This window comes from Charadrius vociferus, unplaced genomic scaffold (assembly GCF_000708025.1).
Source record: "Charadrius vociferus isolate BGI_N301 unplaced genomic scaffold, ASM70802v2 scaffold385, whole genome shotgun sequence".
NCBI classification, from domain to species: Eukaryota; Metazoa; Chordata; class Aves; order Charadriiformes; family Charadriidae; genus Charadrius; species Charadrius vociferus.
Window position 1 is genome coordinate 2,083,735 of NW_009648925.1, and position 23,890 is coordinate 2,107,624.

The window sequence follows — 23,890 nt, forward strand, 5'->3', positions numbered from 1 at the left end:
GGTGCTCCAGCCCTCTGATCATTTTTGTGGCCCTCCTGTGGACCCACTCCAACAAGTCCATGTCTTTCCTGTGCTGAGGGCTCCAGAGCTGGATGTAGTACTCCAGGTGGGGTCTCACGAGAGCGGAGTAGAGGGGTAAAATCACCTCTCGACCTGCTGGCCACGCTTCTTTTGCTGCAGCCCAGTTTTCTCTCACTTGTGGATGTTAAGATATTCCAGCAGCTACAGTATGCCCTGGGGTAGCAGCAGTGAAAGGGCACTTAAAGGACAAGGAAGTAGGGAGAACAGGACCAATATGAAAGAGGCATTTGTAAAAGACAGTCAAAACAGAAATAGGGAACAGAGTAAAAAGGCCACATAGAAAAAAACCCCACCAGTTTTCTAAGGAATGAGCAGGGAGAATTAGCTATCATTTAACTACCAGAATTTTGCCAGTAGTCCGAAGGCACTTTGATTTGAAACTTTTTTATTTGAAAGTTTGTATTGTATTCTCTTTCAATTGTATTCTTGTGCATGTGTGTGAAAGGAGTATCTTTTCATGTTGAACCAAGATATCCAACTTTTCGCTTTTAGTTGGATATCAGTTTTAGGAGTGCATGTGCGTGCGTGCTGAGTACTGACTGAGTTCTTATAAAATGTTTTTAAGTAAAGAATTTTAAGCAAGAGATTGTAGATAATTGTAGATTTTTACTATTAAAACTTTCTTTGTAGGTTATTGCACTTAAGAATGAACATTGAAGACAAGCTGGGAGGATTATTTCTTAAATGTGGTGGCATAGACCAAATGCAGTCATCCAGGGCTATGGTAGGGATGGGTGCAGTATCTGACCAGTCTGGAGTATCGGGAGAACGGCAAGAGGCAGTGCTTCAAGATCGGACTATGGCGCACCAAGAAATTCTTGCAACAGACGAAGTGTTACAGGAAAGTGAACTTCGACAGCAAGAGATGATTTCACATGATGAACTCATGGTCCATGAGGAGACGGTAAAAAATGATGATGACATGGATACGCAAGATAGACTTCCTCAAGGGCTGCAGTATGCTGTTAATGTCCCTGTAAGCAATTTCTTTGTGAAATATTGGAGAAATTACTAGGAAGCTTGATCTGGTAGTCTAATCCTACTCTGGCAAGAATCTATTAATTGCTTGTTTGGATTTTGATTATCAAAATATTTATGAATGGATGCTATTTATGAAAATGTCATTTGCCTCTGGCTGTGGATAAATTTTGCCAATTAAGTATAATCTTTAAGTATATGTTTTATAAATATTTTATAAGCAGGCTGTTACCATAGACTTTATGTGTTAAATTGTGCTTTTTAAGATATATTTAATGTTTGAGAGTAACTACAAACCAGAATAAATAGCATTATTAAAAGGTGCATACTGTTTATGCTGTTCATAGTGCTATTTAGTTTCTTTTGCTATAGGAAGCATCTTGTATGTTTTCAAAGTATGTGGACGCTTAGCAATTGCATTCACACTGCAGGTTGGACTGTGACACTTCATACATGACCATAAATATGCCCCTCCTCAATATCTCATAGAAGATCTACCTCAACTTTCCCAGAGAGGATATGGATGACTTCCTTTTTGAAAACAGAGCATCTATCTGTAATGCAGCACATCATCACTGTTACCCTTCAAACATAAAGGACAATTACCAGGACTTTAAAAGTAGATAGCCTTATATACAAAGAATAATCTTTAGAAAGGTAGCATTGTTAAAACACCACTTTGTTAGCTGTAGATCAGGTGTTTCAGGCGTCAGAAAAATGTAAGAGTATCGTGCTCTTATTAAAGTTTACATCAGATTATCTTTTGGAAAAAACTTCATTAGCACAATTCTTGTTTTCTTAAAAAAATACTTCTGTCTTAAAGATATAATAAACTATTCCGTTTAAATCTTGCATTGACCTAAAGTAAAATAGGTATGAGAAACTGAATAGTTTTACAGATGGAAGTGATTTTAATATAAGAACTGATCTCAAAATCACCACAGGTCAGAAGGAAAAAGACTTTGGGAGATGAATGAAAGGATACATCAAAACGTCACTGTAGAAATTAACCATGCCCTTTTTATTTGAGATACTTATTATTCCTTTCACTCAAATTTCTGAAAGAATGGAGCCACAAGATAATTCCCTTAGAAAAAGGTTTTCTGTTTCAGCAGTTTGTCATCTTCTAAAATTGAAAAATTGCTTTTCTGTAGTGAGAACCTTACCTGAAACTGGCACTTGGTATCTTAACAGATCAGTGTAAAGCAAGAAATTACCTTTACTGATGCATCTGAACAACAGAAACGAGACAAAAAACAAATACGAGAGCCAGTAGATTTGCAGAAAAAGAAGAAAAGAAAACAGCGTTCACCAGCAAAAGTAAGACATTGATTTGGCAAAACCAAGATTAAAAGAACCTGAAGATTTGGTTGACTATGACTAATTTCATTAGCATTTGAAGTAGTTAGGTTGGAAATTGTTTGTTTGCTCAGTAAAGATGCAGTTCTGAAGTTCACCAGAGACCCAAAACAAAACCTGATATAACAGTGTTTTTCTTTGAACTCTTTTTAGCAACATGAACCCTTGACATATTTTAACATCTGTCTCTCCAGGCAGTTCTTTCTCCAAATACTTTTTTTTTTAAATTATGAGTCAGTACCTTTGTAGACAATTTATAAATCATTACTCTGTATCTATCTAATAATAGTTGTGCTTTTCTGTGAGCCTGATAATTTTATATGCTTCATGCATAGTAGTGAAAAGTTTCTAAAAAGAAATCTAAAATGGTAGTTTTGAAAATTCTAAAAAGTTTACTAATATATACAAAATAATTTACCAGTAGGGAATATTCCTGTGGTCATAATCATCTTCATATATGTATTTATTTATATCGAAAGATTCTTACCATAGCTGCTGGTTTGTTACTTCAAAATTTGTTTTGTAGATCCATTCATGAAGAGTATGTATCCCTGTATGTCTGAAAACAATTTTCTTCTATTGAGATGCACCTCAGATAAAACCAGAATCATTTCATCTCATGAGGCAGCAGTGTTACATCTTCTAGTAATTCCCAAATCAGTATTAATCTTCAGACTTAAAATAGAACATATACAGGCTGCTCTGATAGGAAAAAATCAGTTATATACAATCACACAGCAGCATTAAAATAAGCTGACTCTGAAATCAACCCAGACTGTGTATACATCAAAGGAAAATTCACCTCAAACCCAAGAAAAGCTCCGAAACCTCCTTTTTGTTGGCCTTTTGAGTGGGACCCCCTCAGTCCTCCTCAAAGCACTGTCAAATTAGGTTGCATCTGAAGTATTCCTGGAAAGTTGAGAAGTTGTTTCAGATTGGGTGTGGAAGCAAGTTCCAAATCCTGCGCATCAAGATACTTCTCCCTTTGATAGAAAGAGCAGATCTAGGTTGAGTACCCCCACAGATCACTTCCATGGAAACATGGCAAGGTAGGAGAGGCATGTGTCCCTCTTTCTACAGACATGTACTTGCATGCTTCCTTTTTATCTCCCCATCTGTCAGTGTTAGTCTTTTGAGATGACAAAAGATAGAAGAATGATCAGGAGAATTGTTAAACAGGTTCTTTTTCAGTCTCTCTTCCCCTTTTTTTTCAAGCTTGTCAGAGTAGAAAGGCAGAAAGAAGCTGAAGGACTGACATAGGTGAGGCCCTACTGAAGTTTGAGTTAGTGTTCCCAGAGTAACGGGATTGATTTTCCATCCAAATGGAATCTGGGACTTTTATAAATGGAAGTCAATTAACATACTGAAACATTTTAAATTTTATTAATATAGCCATCATGTAACTAAAAAGTCAATAGCTTTTTATGAATCCTGTCTACTTTGCCCTCTTCCATGCACACAAACACGTACACACGCACACACATGCACGCATACATGCAAGCTTTTTTTTTTTTTTTGCTTTTATTAGGAAAACTGCACTAACAAAGTTAACTTTCTTCATTTAAGAAGTGGTACAATGAATGGATGCAGGAGAAGAGCCCAGGTTTAGGATAATTGTGAAATTAAGTGTATTTTCTGCACAATTTATTAAAATTTCTATATACTATGTGAAAAACATTTCATAACATGTCTTTAAATTCATTTTAAATAACCAGTCAGTGTTTCATTAGCTGTATGTTGTTACAGAACAGAGTTTTTATAAGTGTCTGTATCTGTGACTTACTGGAGCTGTAACATACCAATCTTACAAACGTATGAATGTGCTTGTCCTTCAGAGTGAATGCACAAGAATTTGTTAGCTTGAGACTTTCACTCTTGCTGAGTTTTGATGGAGCAGAATTAAAAATTGCTTAAGTAGATCCCACAGTACTTGCTACTATTGCAGAGATACTGTTTCAGTTATTGACTCTCTCTTTCTCACCACTGTCATTATCATAAAATCTAAATCAACGTAGCTAATCAAATTGCAGATGTGTTTAGCCAGCAGACTTTTATTTTTTGTTAATAACAAGGGACTAAACTGTTTTACTTAAGGTTACTTAAGCTCCTCTTTATAGTTCTGTTTCCAGTTAAGTAAGACTTTTGGAAATGTAATTTGCTTACTGGTTTTCTTATTCTCTTGCCAGAGATAGTAGAGAGTTTGGGGTTTGTTTTTTTTTTTCTTTTTGACAAAATAGAGAAAACCTGTGATGAGGTTTATTGAATAAGGTAGATATGGTGCTATTTTTTTTCATTTAAGTTTTTCAACTTTATATGAAAATAGTGACTTTGTTTGACATCAAAGCAATTGAGTGTGGCAAGTTGGATTCGTCAAGGAGATGCTCTCATATGTATATTGAGTGAGCAATATTTTATTGAGTGAAAAACTTGAAAGGGGAGAAGAATGATACTATTTTCTTGGTTGTTTGGCTTTAGGGTTTTGGTTTTTAAAATCTAATTTTGCCTCTGAGACTATTGGTATTATGTAGATGTAGATAATTTGTATGACTATCCTGGATAAGTTTTAATGCCTTTTAGCAAACATTTACAGTTGTGATTTGGAAAAAGAATATAACTTCTCACTTTTGCTTTAAAATATGATTATCCATGATTCAGTGCCCAGAGGTGGTATGGTTACTTGCATCCTTTCCAACAGATGGACAAAGTAAACAGTAGCATATAAAGTGACTCAGCTGTGAATAGGGGAGCTTTAAGCTGATTTTCCATGAGCTGCTTTTGTCTCCGTCCTGTTGAAATATCTCTTAATATGCAAGGAGACACAAGTTGGATTGGACTGCAATTGGAAACGTATACTAAAAGCCTAACACGTAGCTTTGTAGAAATTAGCAATGTTTTACCTGAAATATTTAAATTTTCTGCATCGAAAAAATTAATGTTTTTTTTTTTTTTGTAGTTAATAAGACATCTTTAGAGGGTAGTGTGAGAACAAATTTTACTCTTTTTAAAATAGATCCTTACAATAAATGAGGATGGATCACTTGGTCTGAAAACCCACAAATCTCATGTTTGTGAGCATTGCAATGCTGCCTTTAGAACCAACTACCATTTACAGAGACATGTCTTCATTCATACAGGTACTGCTTGACTTCAAATTTGTCTTTTCTACTATATAAAGAGTTGTTTACTTATGTTAAATATGTTTTCAGCTCTATGCGAATTTCAGTTTTAAGAGTGTAGCTAACTTGGCATCTAAGCTTAGAGATTCCATGCACCAAAGTGTCAAAAGAATACCAGAAAAAAAACCCCCTATCAACAAATGTTTAATAAACTGAAGACCTAACTGTTTACAAGGTTTCTTTTCTTTCTTTATCAGAAAGTAATGGGTTGACTTGTAGCCTAAGTGCCAAAAATTGACCCCTTTGTAAAATGTGCTCCGGCTGCTTATTTGCCTGATGAGGTATCTCTCTGATTCGGAGAAGTGAAAAAGGTACTTACTGTTATAATAGCTTGCCAGTATCCTGAATGCAGTCTTATGCCAGCATCGTGATTGATCTTGTTCATGAGGAAATTACAACCATTTCAGATCATTCTTCCATGGTAGTCTTAATGTGACTCTTAGGATCACGAAAGAATTCTGCAGTCCATATATTTAGTAAGGCTAATGTTTTTTGGTGTTAGAGTATTTTTGGAATTCGCTCAGATGCTGGTTTTTTAATAGACATTTTAATATTCCTCAAAAGTAGTTATCAAAACCAACAGTGTGTAGTTATTAACTTATGGATGTGGAATTATATTGTTCAAGGTGAAAAACCATTTCAGTGCAGTCAGTGCGACATGCGTTTCATACAGAAGTACCTGCTACAGAGGCATGAGAAGATTCATACTGGTGAGTATAGTGCCTTGAGTATCTTTACTGGCGTGCTTAAAAACTGTTTCCCCATTCAGGCAAGGTTTCTGGTAATAAGTATGCAGCCTAAAACCCTGTTGTAGTTTGTTTTAACTTAACAGATGTTATAAAACTTTTAAAAATAAATTAGTTTTGTGCTTTCAACTTGCTCCACTTTTCTTTGGCTGTAAAGTGAGTATAAACTCTAGTAAGCAAATCTGAAAGTAGTATTCTATAAATAACCCCAGAGTAGCAAATCCTGAAGTTTGTGCATTCATAAAAGTCAAGGTTTGTTCAGCAGTTCTATCTTTTGTTGCATCAAGTTAATTCAGACAACAGGGACTTCCAAATTACATTTCAGTAGGCTTATTTAGTTATTTATTTATTTTGGAATTTGGTGGAAAAGTGCCAGGACTAAAATGGCCAAAATGCCTAACCCCAAAGGTATTAGCATCAGCTTTACTTTTCACTTTTTTTTTTTTTTTTGAAAGGTTTAATGCAGGACTGTTCTAAAAATAAGAGCCTTAGTTTTAAAATATGCAATATAGGTCAAATAAGGCCCGAAGTTTTAGGCCAAAGAGAGTTAAAGTTTATACATGTTTATTTTTTTATCTTCTTGCACTGCACAAAACCACATTCTTTAACAGGTTTGGCTTCATTGGGTTTTTGGCATTTTGGTGCATGGCCTTTCAATCCCTCTTTAAATATTTTGTAATATGGTCCCTTTGGACTAGATGCCAATTTCTCAGCCTCTTTTTCAGAAAAGCAGAGCTGGTGAATGTGCACAGTGTTTCTTGGCTGTAGCATTTAAATGGATATGAAAGCTACTAACACGCAGTGCAGTGTGTGCATGTGTAAGAGTTGAGAGGGAGAAAAAACTCGGCAAAATGAATTTTCAGAGCAGTGTACAGGGAGTTACATGCACAAATGCCCTCTTGTTTATGGGATTTTTGTATCCTAGGTTGCCATGAGTCCAGACTAAGTAGGTTTCCTTCAGCCAGTCAGCCACAGAAGAGTCCTCCATTCTTCTGTCCAGTGTCTTTGTTCTGCTCCTAGTCTTTCCTCTGGCTCTGAATTGGTGAACCATGCTGCCTTCACTTTGTGTAGATATTATTCTTGAAAAGAATGCTCATTCACTCTCTTCCGTCTATCTGCCCCCTCCCTCCTCGCCCCCCAGATGCAAAAATTTAAGTGCAGTCTTCACATTTTTCAGTTGTGGGGTTTTTTTGTTTTGTTTGTTTTGTTTTTTTAATGAGGATTATTCCCTGTACGTGGCTTTGAAAATGAGAGTCTGGGCATTATAGTTAATTAACACTTGACTGCAAATATTTTATAAATGGATGTAATTATCTTTTTAAATTGAACTTGTAGCTCTAATGAGAATTCTGTGTTGATCGTATGCTTTGGAGGGAGGGTGTGGTGGTGGTGGGGTTGCAGGGTTTTTTTTGTCAGCTCTTACATATACTAGTCTTTGTTTAGCAGAGAATAAACTGCTCTTTAACAAATTAACCATATTGTTATCTGACTTTTTAGATAATTATGTTTTCCTCAGCATCCTGAGGTTTGGTTGTTTCTCAGAAAATTGAAGATGGTGATTGTGTTCAAATTGTTGAATTATAGGTATTTTCCTAGGTGACAGCTATTAGCTGGTTAGGAGAAAACATATAAGACCCAGCTTCCAGGAGTGGAAAAAGCTTTCTTGAAGTCCATTTAGTTAGCGAGTATTTGGCTACTGCTTAATTTTTGACTTGGCCCAGTTATGGTATAGCTAATTGGCATTCTACGTACCTGTCTGTGCTTTCACTTCTAGATGACAATAGTCACTCCTGGCCCTTAGCTGTTTGTGTAGCGTTACTATGTTGTTCAAGACCGCATAATTGAACCCATCCAGAAAAGCTGAATTTTCAGCTTGCTTCTCTCACCAGAAGGTGAGCAGTGGAAATATGTTTCACTTTGATGGACGTAAAGGAAAGCTCTCTTTGTATTATTCATATTCTTTTAAGAAATGTTCCTTATAAATTCAGTATTTATTTTTATTTTGCTTTTTTATCTCTCTGAATGACTGCTTTTAGCACCACCTTTTGTACAGTCTTCAAAACACTGATGAAGAACAGGTTGTTTCTTAATCTGCTAAAGATTTTTATCAAATTTTACAGTTTAGTTTATGCCAATTGAAGACAGTGGTAACACTTAGAAGCCCCATTTTATGCCTGTTACGAGCCCTGAATTTACAGGTGCTCCAGCTAGTTCCAGTGTGATTTGAATTCGGTTCTGTGAACTGCTCCTTCAAATGAAATCTTATGAGGGAATTAGGAAGCAATCAATGAACAGCCTTATTCTGTGTAAATAATTAAATAGTTGCATCTAAAAGCAGACATTGCATTAATAGAAAATTCACTTACTAAGAATAATTGTATGTAGAGGAGGGCAGCAGTGCTAGAACCCCGCTGCTAAACTTTTCACTAAAGGTACAGAAAATCACCATTTCGGTTGTAAGAGAAGCAAGAGTCATTGGTACACAAATATTTTCATATGTTAAGTTTACTAGGCTCATGAAGATGCTGAATGTTTGTTTTTTTCAAATATGTCTGCTTTATTTTTGCTTAGAGATGTGTCTATACACCTTACCCACTCATGCATTCATGTGTCCTAATTCTGTAACCCACCCTACTTTCCATTTTAAACACAATAAATGAGATTACATTAAAAAAAAAAATAAAGCAACACTGGGGCTAACAATTCAAGCGCCTTATTATTCAGTCATGCTGCTTTTTTTATTGCCTTCTTTGGTATTTTATAATTTGTATTTTGTCTGTTTAGGTTTTTAAAATGCCTGGGGGTTTATAATTGTCACAGCCTTCATACACATAGTATTTGTACTACACGTTATAAATAATTTGATTGCTCAGTTTTAATAGATTTCCGAGACAAAACATAGGCTGTTTTCATCAATAATGAATGTAATTAATGTATTGTATTTTTAAATTTTGACTTTTTTTTCTACATCTGATTCTTTCCCACTCACCAAGACGTTTCAGAAAAATATGTCCTGGTTTCTCCCTACATTAGCGAAAGGTTACTATTAATGATCTCCTCCATTTGCAATAGATCGTGTTTGAAAAGTACAACAATATTTCAGAAGGCATCTGAAGTTTCAGGCTTCTGCTAGGAAGAAATTATTGTAGGAAGCATATCTTCATATTAATTTTTAATCTTTTTTTCTAATATTATCTTCCTTATGAAGATTAAAGCAAGAATTAAGTATAGTAGCAGTTTCACAAAGCATTTCTTAATCTTAATTCCCGAGTGTTCTGGAATTCTACTGAAAAATATTATTTTTGGTGTTGTACTGAGTAATTCCAGGGCAGTGTCCCCAAACTTTTCTTCCTGTTGAGGCATGGCCAGCAGTGCCTTTGTGTGTACTCTCAGAAGCCCTGTTTGGCCCTATTTAAGCTCAGAAAAGGGAATAGATAGTTGGGAGAGTCTGCTGCCAGTAAATAGCCAGCTCAAGTAGACAAATGGTAAGGAACTGTGTGACCGTTCACTTGCAGGAATGGGTGTAAGGCTGAAGGTAAGTGTATGGATGAAGTGTCCTGCATTCGAGCCTTCCCTGGGATAGCGGGGTAGCCTCTTGGAGGGCTCATCAAAGCTAGAACAAGACTGAGCTGTCTTGCTCAGTTTGGCGTGCTTGGTTTGGCTTCTGTAAGGCTCAGGATAGTTTATATCCCAAACAGCTGCTCCTTTCTCTAAGAAGTTTCAAATGTGAAAGCACACTTCCAGACAACGTAAGGAGAGTAGTTCAAAGGGATGACTTAAAAGAAACACAAAATAGAATGGTGGAGCAAAGGGAAAGAAAACAGTAAGTAACAAGGATTAAGTAGTTGTCTTTGGGAATGGAAGGATTCCCATGTATTAAATTAGAATAACGAGACCTGACCCTCTTGCCTCATCTTCTTTAAAAGTGAAGACGGGGATTGGAATTTGATTCAGAAAGTCTCAACAGGCTTGGTGCGAGTAAAACACCATAGTAGTAAGGGTGCCTGATGAACAACGAGAACATGACGAATGAAACTGGAGTTTGAAAGTTAAGAAATAGGCCAGAGAGGAGGATTTGCTTATAGACAGTACTAGAGAGGATTATATGATAGGCGTTATAATTTATAAAGAGTGCTGAAAAAAGCAAAATGTTTCAGTGATTATTAATAAGCAAGATATGTTCAAAGTTAGTCTCTGACTAAATGTGAATGAAGAGTTAGGATGCTGAGGTTGTGAGCCTGTAGAAGAAGAAATGATGGAAGCTGAGAGATCTTAAGAGATAATTTCGTTTAGGAGATAATAAATTGGAGTAATTTCATCCAAGGAAGGGATTGGCTGAGAAGCCACATAGAGAGGTAGGAATTAATAATTGGAAATAGGGCATAGGCTTACAAAGAGAGAGATTTGGAAATTGCTTGGAATTGTGAAGGTTGAAACTCTGGGCATTAATGATCTGACCAGGAGCAAATTTGTAGGTGATATAGATGTTTTCCATTCTAGTTTCTATAAATACTGGCTTCTTATTTTAAGGTACCGTAGTTCCATTTGTGGATGTGGCTAAATATCTCTGTTCTAAATGGAAAATATGCACTCTAACAACATTTTAAATAATAAAATAAACTGTATTAACATATTAATAATTAATTATTACTAATAATTTAATAAAATTAGTTAATAACATAATTTTAAAGCATAAAACTACCTCAGAAAAACAGAATTAGTCTGCATATTTCTGGAAACAAAAGGTAGATGGTTTATATCCCCAAAATCAGTGCAGTACAGTATCCAGAACAAAGAGGATGTTGACAGGTGCTGCCTAGACGATCCCTGATCTCTCTGTCAGTTCAAAGGATTTCATAGTAAATACTAAGGGCAACAGTTACTGTTGTTCAGGGTGAGTTCTTTTAAATAATAGTGAACTTCTGTAAATGCAAACCTAACTTTTCAATGCACTTGGAATTTTTAGGTTTTGTCAGAGAAACCTAGAAAATAAAATCAGAGGGAAGACGTAAGGCAACAGTTGAAAGAAATACAGAGCTACTACATGTTCTGGAAGGGTCATTGCAGGGCTTCTTTGTGAGGAAAAATAAGGGTAGAACTGAAGATGAATTTGGGGTAATGAATATTGTCTGAAGAAATATTTCATGAAAGTAAAAACCAAAACAAGCAAACAAAAGAGCCAAACAGAAAAACGTGTGAGTTTACCAGCATTGGTTCAGCTACAAAAGTTTCTTGTTTGCAGCTTAATTTTTTAAATAAAATATTTTTTAATTGATTACTTATTTTTTTAAATGAAAATAAAATAAATAAATGTGGGTTCCAACCAAAATTTTATTATTTTTTCCGGTGCAGCTATTTCAATTCTAAATACAGATAAGGGAAAAAAATTATGGAAAATACAGAGTACTCTACAAAAATTTTAAATTAAAAGCTTGGAAATGCATAATTCTCTTCTGGAAGGGATGGGTTTGAGTTAAATGAGTTAGTGAGAGAACTGAGGGATTTTTATACAATCTTCTGCCCTTAAAAAACTAATGTAGCAGCAGTTTAGGAAGGCTACCTTCGTCACTTTAAGACAAATGTCTGCAACAACATTAGAAAAAGGGGGAGAGAATCTAGTTTTTAGTGTAAAAGCCTACAATAATTTTGAAGCATCAGCTACTGAGTCCTGGGAAAACAGTGATGTGAGCAAGCCCTTTGTTATTTTTCAATAACAACAGACTAAATCCTCTTCTTTATTACTTCTAATAGAGAATGTAGTATTTCACCTGGTAATTGTATGGAAGAACATTGATTTATTTTTTCGATTAATATTGCTACATGTTTTCCATCAGGTGAGAAGCCATTTCGTTGTGATGAATGTGGTATGAGGTTTATTCAGAAATATCACATGGAAAGGCACAAAAGAACTCACAGTGGAGAGAAGCCTTACCAGTGTGAATATTGTTTGCAGGTAAGATGACTTAGTGAAATCTTTCACAATTAAAAAACAAAACACTGGTCGATTCCCAAGTAGTACAGATAGGATTTTCTCCAGGTGTTGTAGTCATGTACATAAAAATTAATGTATAAAGAATGTTTTTTCTGTTAAGGTGGGCGGTCTTGGTGCACAGGTGGAGCAGAGTAACAGCTCTCTGTGCTTGATTTTATTGATTGTTGTTTGACACTTCATTAGAAGTTGGTAAAGTGGATGAATTGTCAAGTAAATTTGTTAGAACGAGAGGTTTCTTTTCTTTCTGCTAATATATATATATTTCTATTATAATAACAATAAAAATCTTTTGCAGTATTTCTCCAGGACTGATCGTGTGCTGAAACATAAACGTATGTGCCATGAGAACCGCGACAAGAAACCGAACAGAAGTGCCACCAAAGTTGGCTTTTTGCCATCGGAGGAAGATTCTGGTTTCTCTACGCCTATGAAAGACAGCTCCTTGCCAAAGAAGAAAAGGCAGAAAACAGAGAAAGCAAAGTCTGGGGATAAGGAAAGTACAGATAAATCAGAACAGAAGAAGGACAAAAATGACTATTTGCCTTTGTACTCTTCTAGTACTAAAGTAAAAGATGAATATATGGTAGCGGAATACGCTGTTGAGATGCCACATTCTTCGGTCAGTGGGACGCACTTAGAAGAAGCAAATTCTGGAGAAATACACCCACCTAAGCTCGTTCTCAAAAAAGTTAACAGCAAGAGGAGTCTGAAACAGCCACTTGAGCAAAGTCAAACCATTTCACCTTTATCCACATATGAAGACAACAAGGTTTCAAAGTATGCCTTTGATCTTGTGGATAAGCAAAGTTTACTGGACTCTGAAGGTAATGCTGACATTGATCAAGTTGACACATTACAGGAAGGGCCCAGTAAACCTGTACACAGCAGCACTAATTATGATGATGCAATGCAGTTTTTAAAGAAAAAGAGGTATCTACAAGCAGCTAGTAATAACAGTAGAGAATATGCCTTGAATGTAAGTACCATAGCATCTCAACCTTCAGTAACACAAGCAGCTGTGGCCAGTGTCATTGATGAAACTGCTACAGCCTCAATATTGGACACACAGGCACTGAATGTTGAAATTAAAGGTAACCATGACAAAAATGTCATTCCAGATGAGGTACTGCAAACTCTGTTAGATCATTATTCACACAAGGCTAATGGACAACACGAGATATCTTTCAGTGTGGCTGACACTGAGGTGACCTCCAGTATATCAATTAATTCTTCTGAAGTGTCTGAGGTCACCCAATCTGAGACAGTTGGAACAAGCTCTCAAGCTTCCTCATCAGATAAAGCTAGTATGTTACAAGAATATTCAAAGTTTTTACAACAAGCTTTGGACAGAACTAGCCAAAATGATGCCTATTTGAACAACCCGAGCCTTAATTTTGTGACTGATAGCCAGACTCTTACAACTCAGCCAGCATTTCCTTCCATGGAGAAGGTCTACACGTCTATACCCGTCAATAGCTTTCGATCGGGAATGAACTCTCCATTAAGAACAACTCCAGACAAGTCTCATTTTGGACTAATGGTTACTGATTCGCAGCACCCTTTTCCCTTTTCAGGTGATGAGGCAAATCATTCTTCTTCCTCCTCAACACAGGACTTCTTGGATCAAGTAACTTCTCAGAAGAAAGCAGAGGCACAGCCTGTTCATCAAGCATATCAAATTAGCTCCTTTGAGCAGCCCTTTAGAGCTCAGTACCATGGGGCAAGAGCTGGAATATCATCTCAGTTTAGCACTGCCAATGGACAGGTGAACCTTCGGGGACCAGGGACAAGTGCTGATTTCCCAGAATTTCCCTTGGTGAATGTAAATGATAGCAGAGCTGGGATGACTTCTTCACCTGATGCCACAACGGGCCAGACTTTTGGTTAAGAAATGTTTGTAAATAATACTGGCACTTTAGAACACATTTGTCAAAAGGGGGTTGCTCTGTATAAGGTGGAGTTCTGTACAGCTTTTAAGAGCGCTATGTTAAAACAAGAGTAAGCTGATAATTAGCAAGACCAATAACTGCTTCTTTTTTCTTTTGTTTTGTTTTGTTTGGGTTAGTCACCAGTCATTGAACTGCCTGATGTTGGTGCCCCTATCAAAGGCAGTTTATAATTCACTTGTTTGAATCCAGAAAAGATTTTACCTTCTATGAAATTTTAAATAAACAAAATCCCCAGGTAAGACTTTCCCCCATGATTGTTTCTTGACTGGTTTCCTTGTATGCTTTGGGAGGACAGTTTATTGTCTGATACTATTCATATTGTCATTTCTACGCTTGTCAGCATAGTCATTGCTCTTCAGCAGAGAATCAACATGTACTAAACACATAGAATAAACAATAACTTTCCAAGTCAAGCAAATATGGCTTTAAAATACGGCATTTTCGAGAAGAATAATCTTTCTTCCATCTCTCTCTAAAATAATTTTAGATCATGTGCCCTTTATTTTTGCTTTGCATTACCTTGAGTTGTGTTTGGAGGAAAAAATGAATTCTGATAGACTAACTCTACTATTTAAAAGTCTAATTAATTTAAAATACTTTAAACACTTTTTTAAGCAAAATGCCTAACTGCTAAAGCCTTTACTTCATTCCTGAAGTAATGTGTATTTCTTTGTACAGCTGAATCTAGATGTAACTTTTTAAAGAATTTTTCATACAGATATCAAGATTTTGAAGTTTTAGTTAAAATACTCTGTAGATGACATTCCCAATTGCATAATGCTTACACAAAGTGTGTATTCCAAGATTTAAAAGCTTAATTGTACCTTACCCTACATACTCATAATGATTAACATAGAGCACTTAGTCAACTTGATAGTTTTTGATTTCTCAAAAAATAAAACCATTTTTAGATTTTTAGGTTTGATACGGTTGCATCATTTTCATCTCGCACAGCTCCAATTATTCTTTTCAATACACATTGGATTGGGTATTCTTAGCTTCTGTGAAAACTGTTTTAATTCTCTGTCTAGAATTTTGACAATTCAGATCATTAAATTTATGGAAGTATCCCTGAAAGCTGAAGAAGTGGGCATTCAAATTCCCTATCTTTTTAGTGTTTGCTTAGTGAACGTCATTACAATTTTACCAACCAAAACCGCTGAATAATGTTAGTGAACAGGATTTCTTTTTCCGGCATAGGCGAGTGATCAGAAGTTTTTGTTGCATTTCACAGTATAAATAAACTACAAAGTTTATCCCTGTACCACGAATATGTTTTTTTGAATAGTACTTTGTCTTGAAGTATGCAGTATGGTACGATAAGTAGTTCTGTGTGCATTTTTAAGGTGGTAAGATTTGAGTAGCATAACTATTGTGTAGTTTAAGTTAACAAGTTACAGATTTTTGAACTGTATGTTCATTCTATTGCACCTTCCCCTAAAGGGACACTGTCTGGTAGTTTAAGGCAGTTTAAGCCTAATTTAGGCTGATTAAGCAGGGAAAAAACACACACACATACACACACACACGCGCGTATATGTATATATATAAGTACGTATGTATGTATATGTTTTGTGTTGGGTTTTTTTTTTGAATAGGATTACATACATCTTTTTACAGTGCTATTGCTAGCTAGTATCTCTCAGATGAAGCCATCAGCTAGGAGAAAAGACTGTGTCTCAAGGGGCTAAAATATATCCTGTCTTTTAAGACGGGACTTGAGCAGGACATACAACAGTTCCTGCCTCTTCCCAAAGCAGGAGCAATGTTTTTTCTTAATTTTCATTGATAGGAAACTGATGCCACTCAGGCTGTTGTCCCTCACAGTGTCACTATTACAGCACTAACTTGGTACAGTTGAGGGAGAAAGTGCATTTGTTATCCATAGCTTGCTTCTTATAAAGACAAGAAATACAATTTACATAACCTTCTTTCTTATTACTTGTGTATAAGGAAACAGGTTCTGTTTTGATTCATTGACCCTGTGTATCATATAGAAAGGTGTTTCAGCGTGCTATGACTTACCAGTAGTTTTGTCTGAATATTTGGCCCCGAGTTAAGAAGAATGAGCATCAAGGGAGAATAGAAAATTCCTTATGGATTATTGATGATATATGTAAACAAATTTTTTGAAAGAATGTTTTTAAATGGGTTCATGTCTCTGATTTTCTTCCTTTATGGTCAGTTTGGGTTTTTGACGTTCCATTCTGGTTTGCACAGGCATAATACTTATGGCCCCTATAGCCCAGGAAGCCACCTCTTATAACACGTTTTCTTTTCAGTGTTTCATTTCCATGATGTGCAAGCGTGTGCTGCCTGAATAATACTGTGTTGGCATCTTTGTTCTGATGTCCCGTTATTGCAAGCAGATGGCCATTAATAATACTGTTTGTTAGATACAAGCAGCAAAAGCCAAAATAAAATAAAAGGGCTAGATTATTACTGCGCTTCTCTGTCCCCGTAGGGAGGTAAGAGGACTAAAGCCTGCTTCTCCCGAAGGAAATTGACTCGTCTTTATTTTAAAGAGTTACTGCATTGATATTGTGCTGTGAGAAAGTGATTGAGGAGCAGCTCTCGGTCCATGCCATCTTCAGGCTTAGGAATCGCTGCTCGGCTGTGCGAGTGAGCAAGCTATTGTACAGACTGAAGGAACTTGCTCTTCCCTGGAGCAAAGTGGGAATCAGATAAGGAACTGTTACTCCTTGTGTCGCAGCTCATTCCCTAGCCTCCTGCTGAGCCATTCCAGCCATACTCTGTGCCTTAGGACAGGTTGTGAAGTCCCTGTCTAGCCCACAGGGACTGTCTCGTGGGGCTCTTCCACATGTACAATGGGAACGGTGGTGTGAGTAGTTGATCCGCTGATGCTTAAAGCTTTCTGTACTGGAAGAGTTATCCAAATATACTGCTATGATTTCCTGAATACATGCCCTTTCATTCTGGAATAAGCCTGTATGTAGTTACAGGAGGTTTAACTATGTAAAAAGCTCTTGCTTGTCTAACAATTACGTTATTTAATAACATTTTCCACTGCTCATGTTTTGCTGCTTTTAATCTGCTACAGATGCACGCTCTTCATTTTGATCTGCTTAGTGTTCATTTTTGTTAGTTTTCCGTGTACGTCTGGAAAAAAACGACTTTGGTTTTCTGTTCTGTTCTTGTGCTGATATTGGTCAGTCAGTCAGCGTAAGGCTGGGGTGAGCATTTATATTCCGCAGAGCTAACAACAGACGTTCTTACTTAAAGGTCATGCAAGCACTGAGTGTGTGTGTGTGTGTGTGTAAGGTGGAATTTTTTGGGGATATTTCCTAGTGATAGAGCAAGGATGTTTTTAAAAAAGAGGAAATTGATGACATTTTATTACCAAACTATATATATATACACGATACGTGTATATATGTATATGCGCACATATTAGTAGGCCATATTTTGGTCCTAAATTACTTGACAGTGTCCCTTTTAGCATGAATCCTTTGATATGTTTTACCATGAATATAACAGACAATGAAGGAATCAGCTTGTAATGGTATACTAATAGGCATTTACATTTTTCTTCATTTGATTTGAGAATGAATTAATCATAAATGACGAGGTTTGGGGAGAAGGATTAACCATGTGTATCACTGTATGTTGGTTTACGAATAACAACATAAACAATTTAAATTGGATGATAAAGGAACTATGTTTATGATCTTGTGTCTCCTAGTGTTGTCTTTAGGAAAATTGTGTTTCAAGAAGAAAATAGGACGAGAAAGTATTCATGTGAAATAACAGTTTTATTATTTTTATATTGTACTTGTCAATTTTTTGGATGGTGGGAGCTTTTAATTGTTAATTGAGAAGTACAGTAAAATCTTGCTAATTCGCTGACTGCTCATCAGAGCATCCGATAGGTTTATACATCCCCGACGGTCTCTTCCCCACCTCTCTGCAATGGTCTAAAAAGTACTGTAGCGAGGTCTCATATTTATAATACTGTACTACTTCACCCAAGTATACTACAGAATCTATATTAGTATACTGGGAGGTAGAAGAAGTATTGAAAACTAAATTACAGTTGTCAAAATAAATGAACAAAGTACATTTTGTGATGTGACATCCTTGCTTTTATTGCCTGCTTCACTATTTTCAAAATTGCCATTTGTAAAGGGTTTCTAAGGCATTGCTGCGAATTATTGGGGTTCTACTGTAACTTTTGGAGTTTATTCTAAAGTATTCATGTTCTCCTATGAAAACTTTCCACCTGGACAGATACATTATATTCCATGCTTGTTCAGAATATTTTTATAGTATTTGTATCATATGTAGTAACTATTTGAAACGAACCAGAATATTTGGATGAATCCACTCTGAATTTTGCAGCATTGGATTACTTTATGTATGTATATTTGCTAACTAAATTTTCTTGGCTTTGAGAGCTTTGATTTTTATTCTTCTTTGCTTGCTTGTTTTAATACCATGACAAATCGCAGGGAAAATCCTAATACTCCTGGGAATCCGTTTGGAAATTTTAACAGGCAGAAATACGCTTCTGCAGTCGGTACCAGTACACGTGTGAACTTTCAAATTACATGGTTGGTACCGAAGCAAATGAATAACGTTAGAGTTTCCTGGTGTTAAATGTTTTACTGAAATGAAGCCTTGTAACTTTGAAAGTTCATTCAATTTAGGGTAATGCATGTTTATGTTAGGCATGTAATGCATTTAGCTAAAACTCACTTTGCAAAGGACAACTACTAAGAAAGTATTACTAATGGAAAGACATGTCTTTAAGTTAAAATTTAAACTTTCATTCGATTTTAATTTGCTTTGTGTCAGGGAAATAAATTTATAGTCGCTTTTGCTCTACTCGGCATATAAAACTTTGTTTCCTTTTTAAAATGACATCTTTTGGTAGGAAACACAAACTGAGGCAAGCAAACATTTCTAAGAGTTGTTTCTTGCTTTCCTTAATCCAATGGATGGAAAGGTAATATTGTGTAAACAACATTATTTTATTTTTTTATGCAATATCATGCTGTAAATATGATTTATCAAATAAGGATGTACCTATGATTGAATCTTTGATTCTGCACAGCTAGAGTTTATATATAAATATAAATGTGTCTTGACAATCAAGGACTTATGTCAGTCTTCCTTTATGACGTTTCTTATTGTTATGCATTCCATTTGTTTGACTTGAGTATTTGTATTGTCTGTAAAGTATGTAATGTTTTTATAGCTTGTTTAAAAAACAAACAAAAAAGCCTGTAAATACATACGAACTGATCACAGTACCGCTCTGTTAGAAGACATACGATGATGTACTGTTTGTAAGCAATAATACGTGACAGTGCTAACTTTACAAGTAGCATAAGGATAAGTTCCAAAAATACCTTTGGGAGTTAACAGCCTTGTTTGAGTTAATGACTATTCTTAATAATTTTTTATAAATAAATTCAAATGTCCTCCTGCTGGAGTATATAACATTGTTTACACAGCACAATTTCAGTCGCAGAGGGGACAGTCTTTAGATCTATGGCTGCATCCGTACACACTTTGAGTAAGAAAGGAATGGCTTGGCTGCGCGGCTGCGAGATGAGGAAGACTGCAAAGGTTGAGTAGCTGTGTCTCTAAAGGATGAGAGATACTGTTCTGCTGCTGTGCCGATTCCTGACAATTCCTCCACTTAAATTTGGGCTCTTTAAGTCCTCATATCGAACTGATGAGACTTGGGCCTGCAGTAGAAGGGAGTAGTTCTCTTCTTATTTCATATGCAGATAAACAGTGAACTTACAAGTCACGTCTTCATTCGAGTTGCATCTTTTTCAAATTCTGAGCGGTGAGATGGGTTTATTCCGATAAACCAAGCGTCAAACTTATAGTTTGAATTGAATAGGTATTAGACTGTACAGAGCAGCATAACTATTTGAACAGTCATCACTGCTTTAGAACCCCCTACCCCCGATTTATAAATGTATATGACCTACATTTTATAGGAAAAAAAATGTTTTTAAATGCTAGTCATTTATATAATACGTGCTTTGAAGGATTTGCTAGTCCACTTCTGTCACTTTTAGTACACTGGTATCTTTTATATGTAATGTATGCTTTTTATTATTATTATTATTAATAATTATTATTGTAGTGAAGCATTTCAGTAGGAGGAATTTTGCAACAGTATAAGGGGTTGAAATTTTCATTGTCAGAAATGAATTGTACTGGACTTTGTCTGTCTGGTCTTGTCTTTCTTTTAATGCTGTCTGGAAGGGAACTTGGTATTCAATAAAGCAAGTGACCTCCTTTTATTTTGAAGGCATACTATGTAGTGCTGAATTGGATCTGGAAATATGATGAATTCGAAGACAGAGCAATTATCTAGTGTACAGAAGAAATTGTGTTATGAAAAACCTGATGATATATATAGTGGAACACTGTTACAGTGCATTTTCTGATATAGTGTTATTTTCCTGAAGTCCATATGCCTTCTTTGTATTTCAAATAATAATAAAAAATTAAATTAATCCTTATAGATAAATTTAGGATAATAGGTTTATTTCAATGATTATACAGTATTTCTTTATCCTACAACCTATTCCGTCCCTTTATTACCAGACAAAAGACCATAACCTGAATTCCATTAGTGAAAGTATGTATATAGGTGAGAGATGGTTTTGTAGGAACCTGAAAAGTATGAATTTGTATATTCCTTATGTTTATGACAGAAATCAGTACGTGAGTCTTTCTTTATTCCTGTGAAATGAGGAATTTCCTGATACCAAGAGTGTGTGCGCGCGCGCGCGCGTGTGTGTGTGTGTGTGTGTGTAGAAACATGAAAGACGTTTAGGTCTCATGGGAAAAATGATACAAGTATAAAAGGATTTAATGTAGTTCACATCACTTACATTTAATATGTAAAAGAAACTTTTAAATTTCATAATTCAAAAAAGACAAAAATAGTTTTGCAGGAAACAAAACTATTTGGATAGCAGGCTTGACCAAATGAATTTCTTTGGTTAAACTTGATATATTTTAAATGATTCTATTTCTGCCTTTATTCCTGCCCTAAAAGCAACTTAAAATATTTTGGGAGTTACTCTTCCTGTTCATTTGACTGTGAGTGTAATTTATATCATGGTTTACAAAATGTGGCATGAAGGATTGGATTGTTTTATCTGTATAATACAATGAAAGACTGCTTTTTTTTTTTTTTTTTACATAATCATGGTGAATGGTATTGTATTCTTAGGATTGATTTATTCATTAAGTGACTTAATGAGTTTCATCACTTTTGACATTATTGTTTTCTTAATGGTTAACTTAGTCTTTTTGGGTTTATAATACCCTTCTATGTATTGTGATACTAAGGGAAGTTATGTTTTTGCTTTATTTTTAATTAAACTAATAGTTTGATAATTTATATTTGCAAATGATGCATTTTAAATGTGGTCACTTGCTGTTTGAAAAATAAAAATATAGAATACTGTTTTATGAATAGACTTAGCAGTATTTTTCACGTTAGATAATTTCAAACAAAATCTTTTTTAATGAGACAGATGAAGGCACCTAAAGATACAAACCGGTGTGCAAGAACTGAAGTGGATACCTTCAACAATTAAATGAAATATTTAAATATTTGATTTGAGACATATAAAACTTATTTGGGAGTTCTTTCCTTTGGATTTCCTTCTTGCCTCCTTTGATTATAGAAAACAGAATCGCTGACTTTAATTTTAGTCCTGGACTTCTTACAAGATTGCACTGGAATCACTTTAATAGAAACACCTAGTAGCAGACCAGCTTTCCTTTTGTGATCTTGTTTACAGTAGAGGGAGTTTATTCAGTGCCAGCGGCTCTTCATGCACATGAGAATCAGGACTTTGTTTTTATCTCACTTCCAAGAATAGTGGACTTTACTACTCAAGTTTTTAGGCTGTTGGATAATGATGTGCCGTATATGCGCTACATCATTTTGTAGCATGGGTAGTATACAGAGTAATATGTAACATAGATTTTTCTATCATTGAAGCAAATATGTAAGAACTATTGAAGATCATAGCATTTATGCACTTGAAAAAACAGAAATGTGCCCTGTAGCATTAATTACTGATAATTTAGTTTTCTCGCCTTTATTTATTCATGTGTTAAATGCATTGTTTTCCCCAAATCTTTTGGTAGCATCGCCCCTGATAAAGGCTTGATTTTTGTGAAAAGCGTGGCTCTCTTGATTTTACTCAGTGTAAGAACAAGTTTTGTATCAGAAAATGTTAAAAGTCACACAATACCTTTTTAAGAGAGGGGAAAAAAAAATAAATCTCGTGAAGTTCTGTGCTAAAACTTGAGCTGTGACCAGACGAGTACCGCGGGAAGAGCTCTGTGGGTCTGGGATGGCAGTGGCTCCTGCCTGGTGGGTACAGCCCCGGTCCTGGCGCCCGCAGAGCGTTCTCCACCAGCCACCTCGGGGAACCCCCTCTGGGCAGCGGTGGATGCGGGAGAGGAGCTTCTTGTCTGGCCTTAGCCTTAGCCCCTTCTGAGGGTGTTTAACCCACTTGGCTGAATTCGCATGGTAGCAGAGAAAGGGCACCCGTGAGATCTGCTCGAGCGTCTTCCCCAGGGGATGGCAGCCCTGGCAGGGACGGCCACGCGCAGCTGCGAGGCAGTGACAGATGAAATGGGCGCAGACCTCTCTGCAGGGACTATCAGAAACTGGCCTTGGGAAGGCTGCCCTGACTCGCTCCCTCTTCGCGGTGGGAGGTCACCGTCGCTGCTGTCCCGTAGTGCCTTTAGGTACTGCTGAAGTGTGGAGTGAATACGGCAACGTGACTTGATGTGACTTTGTTTCGCCGTTAGTCCGGTGTGCGTGTTTGTTTCACCGTTAGTCCAGTGTGCGTGTTTTGGTATTGTTTTTTAAAATATCCTGTCAAGAACTTAACATGGTATGTTAACATCCAGCCAGTATAGTAACTACTTTTAACGGTTTCATGTTTAATAGCTTTAAAATGTGGGTGCACTTTGCAGTATGCCTGGGTAAGCAGTGTCTGCGTACTCAGCCGCTCTGATCATCTTTAGTTTTGTTGTGTTGGCTCACATTAGTTATACTGATTTTTATTTGTTTTAATTATGCGGTGGAAATAAGAAATCAAAGCTGACAGTTTCTGCTTATTAACTTTACTATTTGATAATTTTAATCCTGGAAGTGATACTGAAAAGAAGACATTTTTCAACATTTTGATGTTAAAACAATTGCCAGAACCTACACTTTGTGTTGAGTGAGAAAAATAATCCATTAAATTAGCTGCTTTTTTTTTAATTATTTTATTTTGCTAGGAGAAGGAAACAGTTGTCTGTTCAAATGATTAGTTATTTGTTTATTTAGAGAGTTGGAAAAAATCTCTCTCCGAAATTAATATTTTGCTTGCACTGCACAGGAGAAACTATTTTGTAGCTCTAGAATAGGCAGCAGTTTATGAAAGTAGAGAGGTTTGGAGGTGGGTTGGTTTTGGGAGGTAGTCTGGAGGAGTGTCCAGTTCGTTGGCTATCTATCTTCTGCATTGCACTTGCCAAATCAACAAAAGATAGTTTCCTACAGAATATCGTTTGCTTTTTTGTCTGCTTTAGTTGCCAAGATACGGA

General features: G+C 36.0%; 1 protein-coding gene across 1 annotated transcript; it reads left to right on the forward strand.

The window, feature by feature from the left end:
• Nucleotides 1-717: 717 nt before the first annotated feature.
• On the forward strand, nucleotides 718-15,170 carry ZNF148 (zinc finger protein 148). Its single transcript, XM_009887265.1, has 6 exons — nucleotides 718-1,057; nucleotides 2,254-2,379; nucleotides 5,429-5,552; nucleotides 6,221-6,304; nucleotides 12,175-12,293; nucleotides 12,628-15,170. The coding sequence occupies exons 1-6, from the start codon at nucleotides 728-730 to the stop codon at nucleotides 14,218-14,220; spliced, it is 2,376 nt and encodes a 791-aa protein (XP_009885567.1). The 5' UTR covers nucleotides 718-727; the 3' UTR covers nucleotides 14,221-15,170.
• The last annotated feature ends 8,720 nt before the right edge of the window (nucleotides 15,171-23,890 follow it).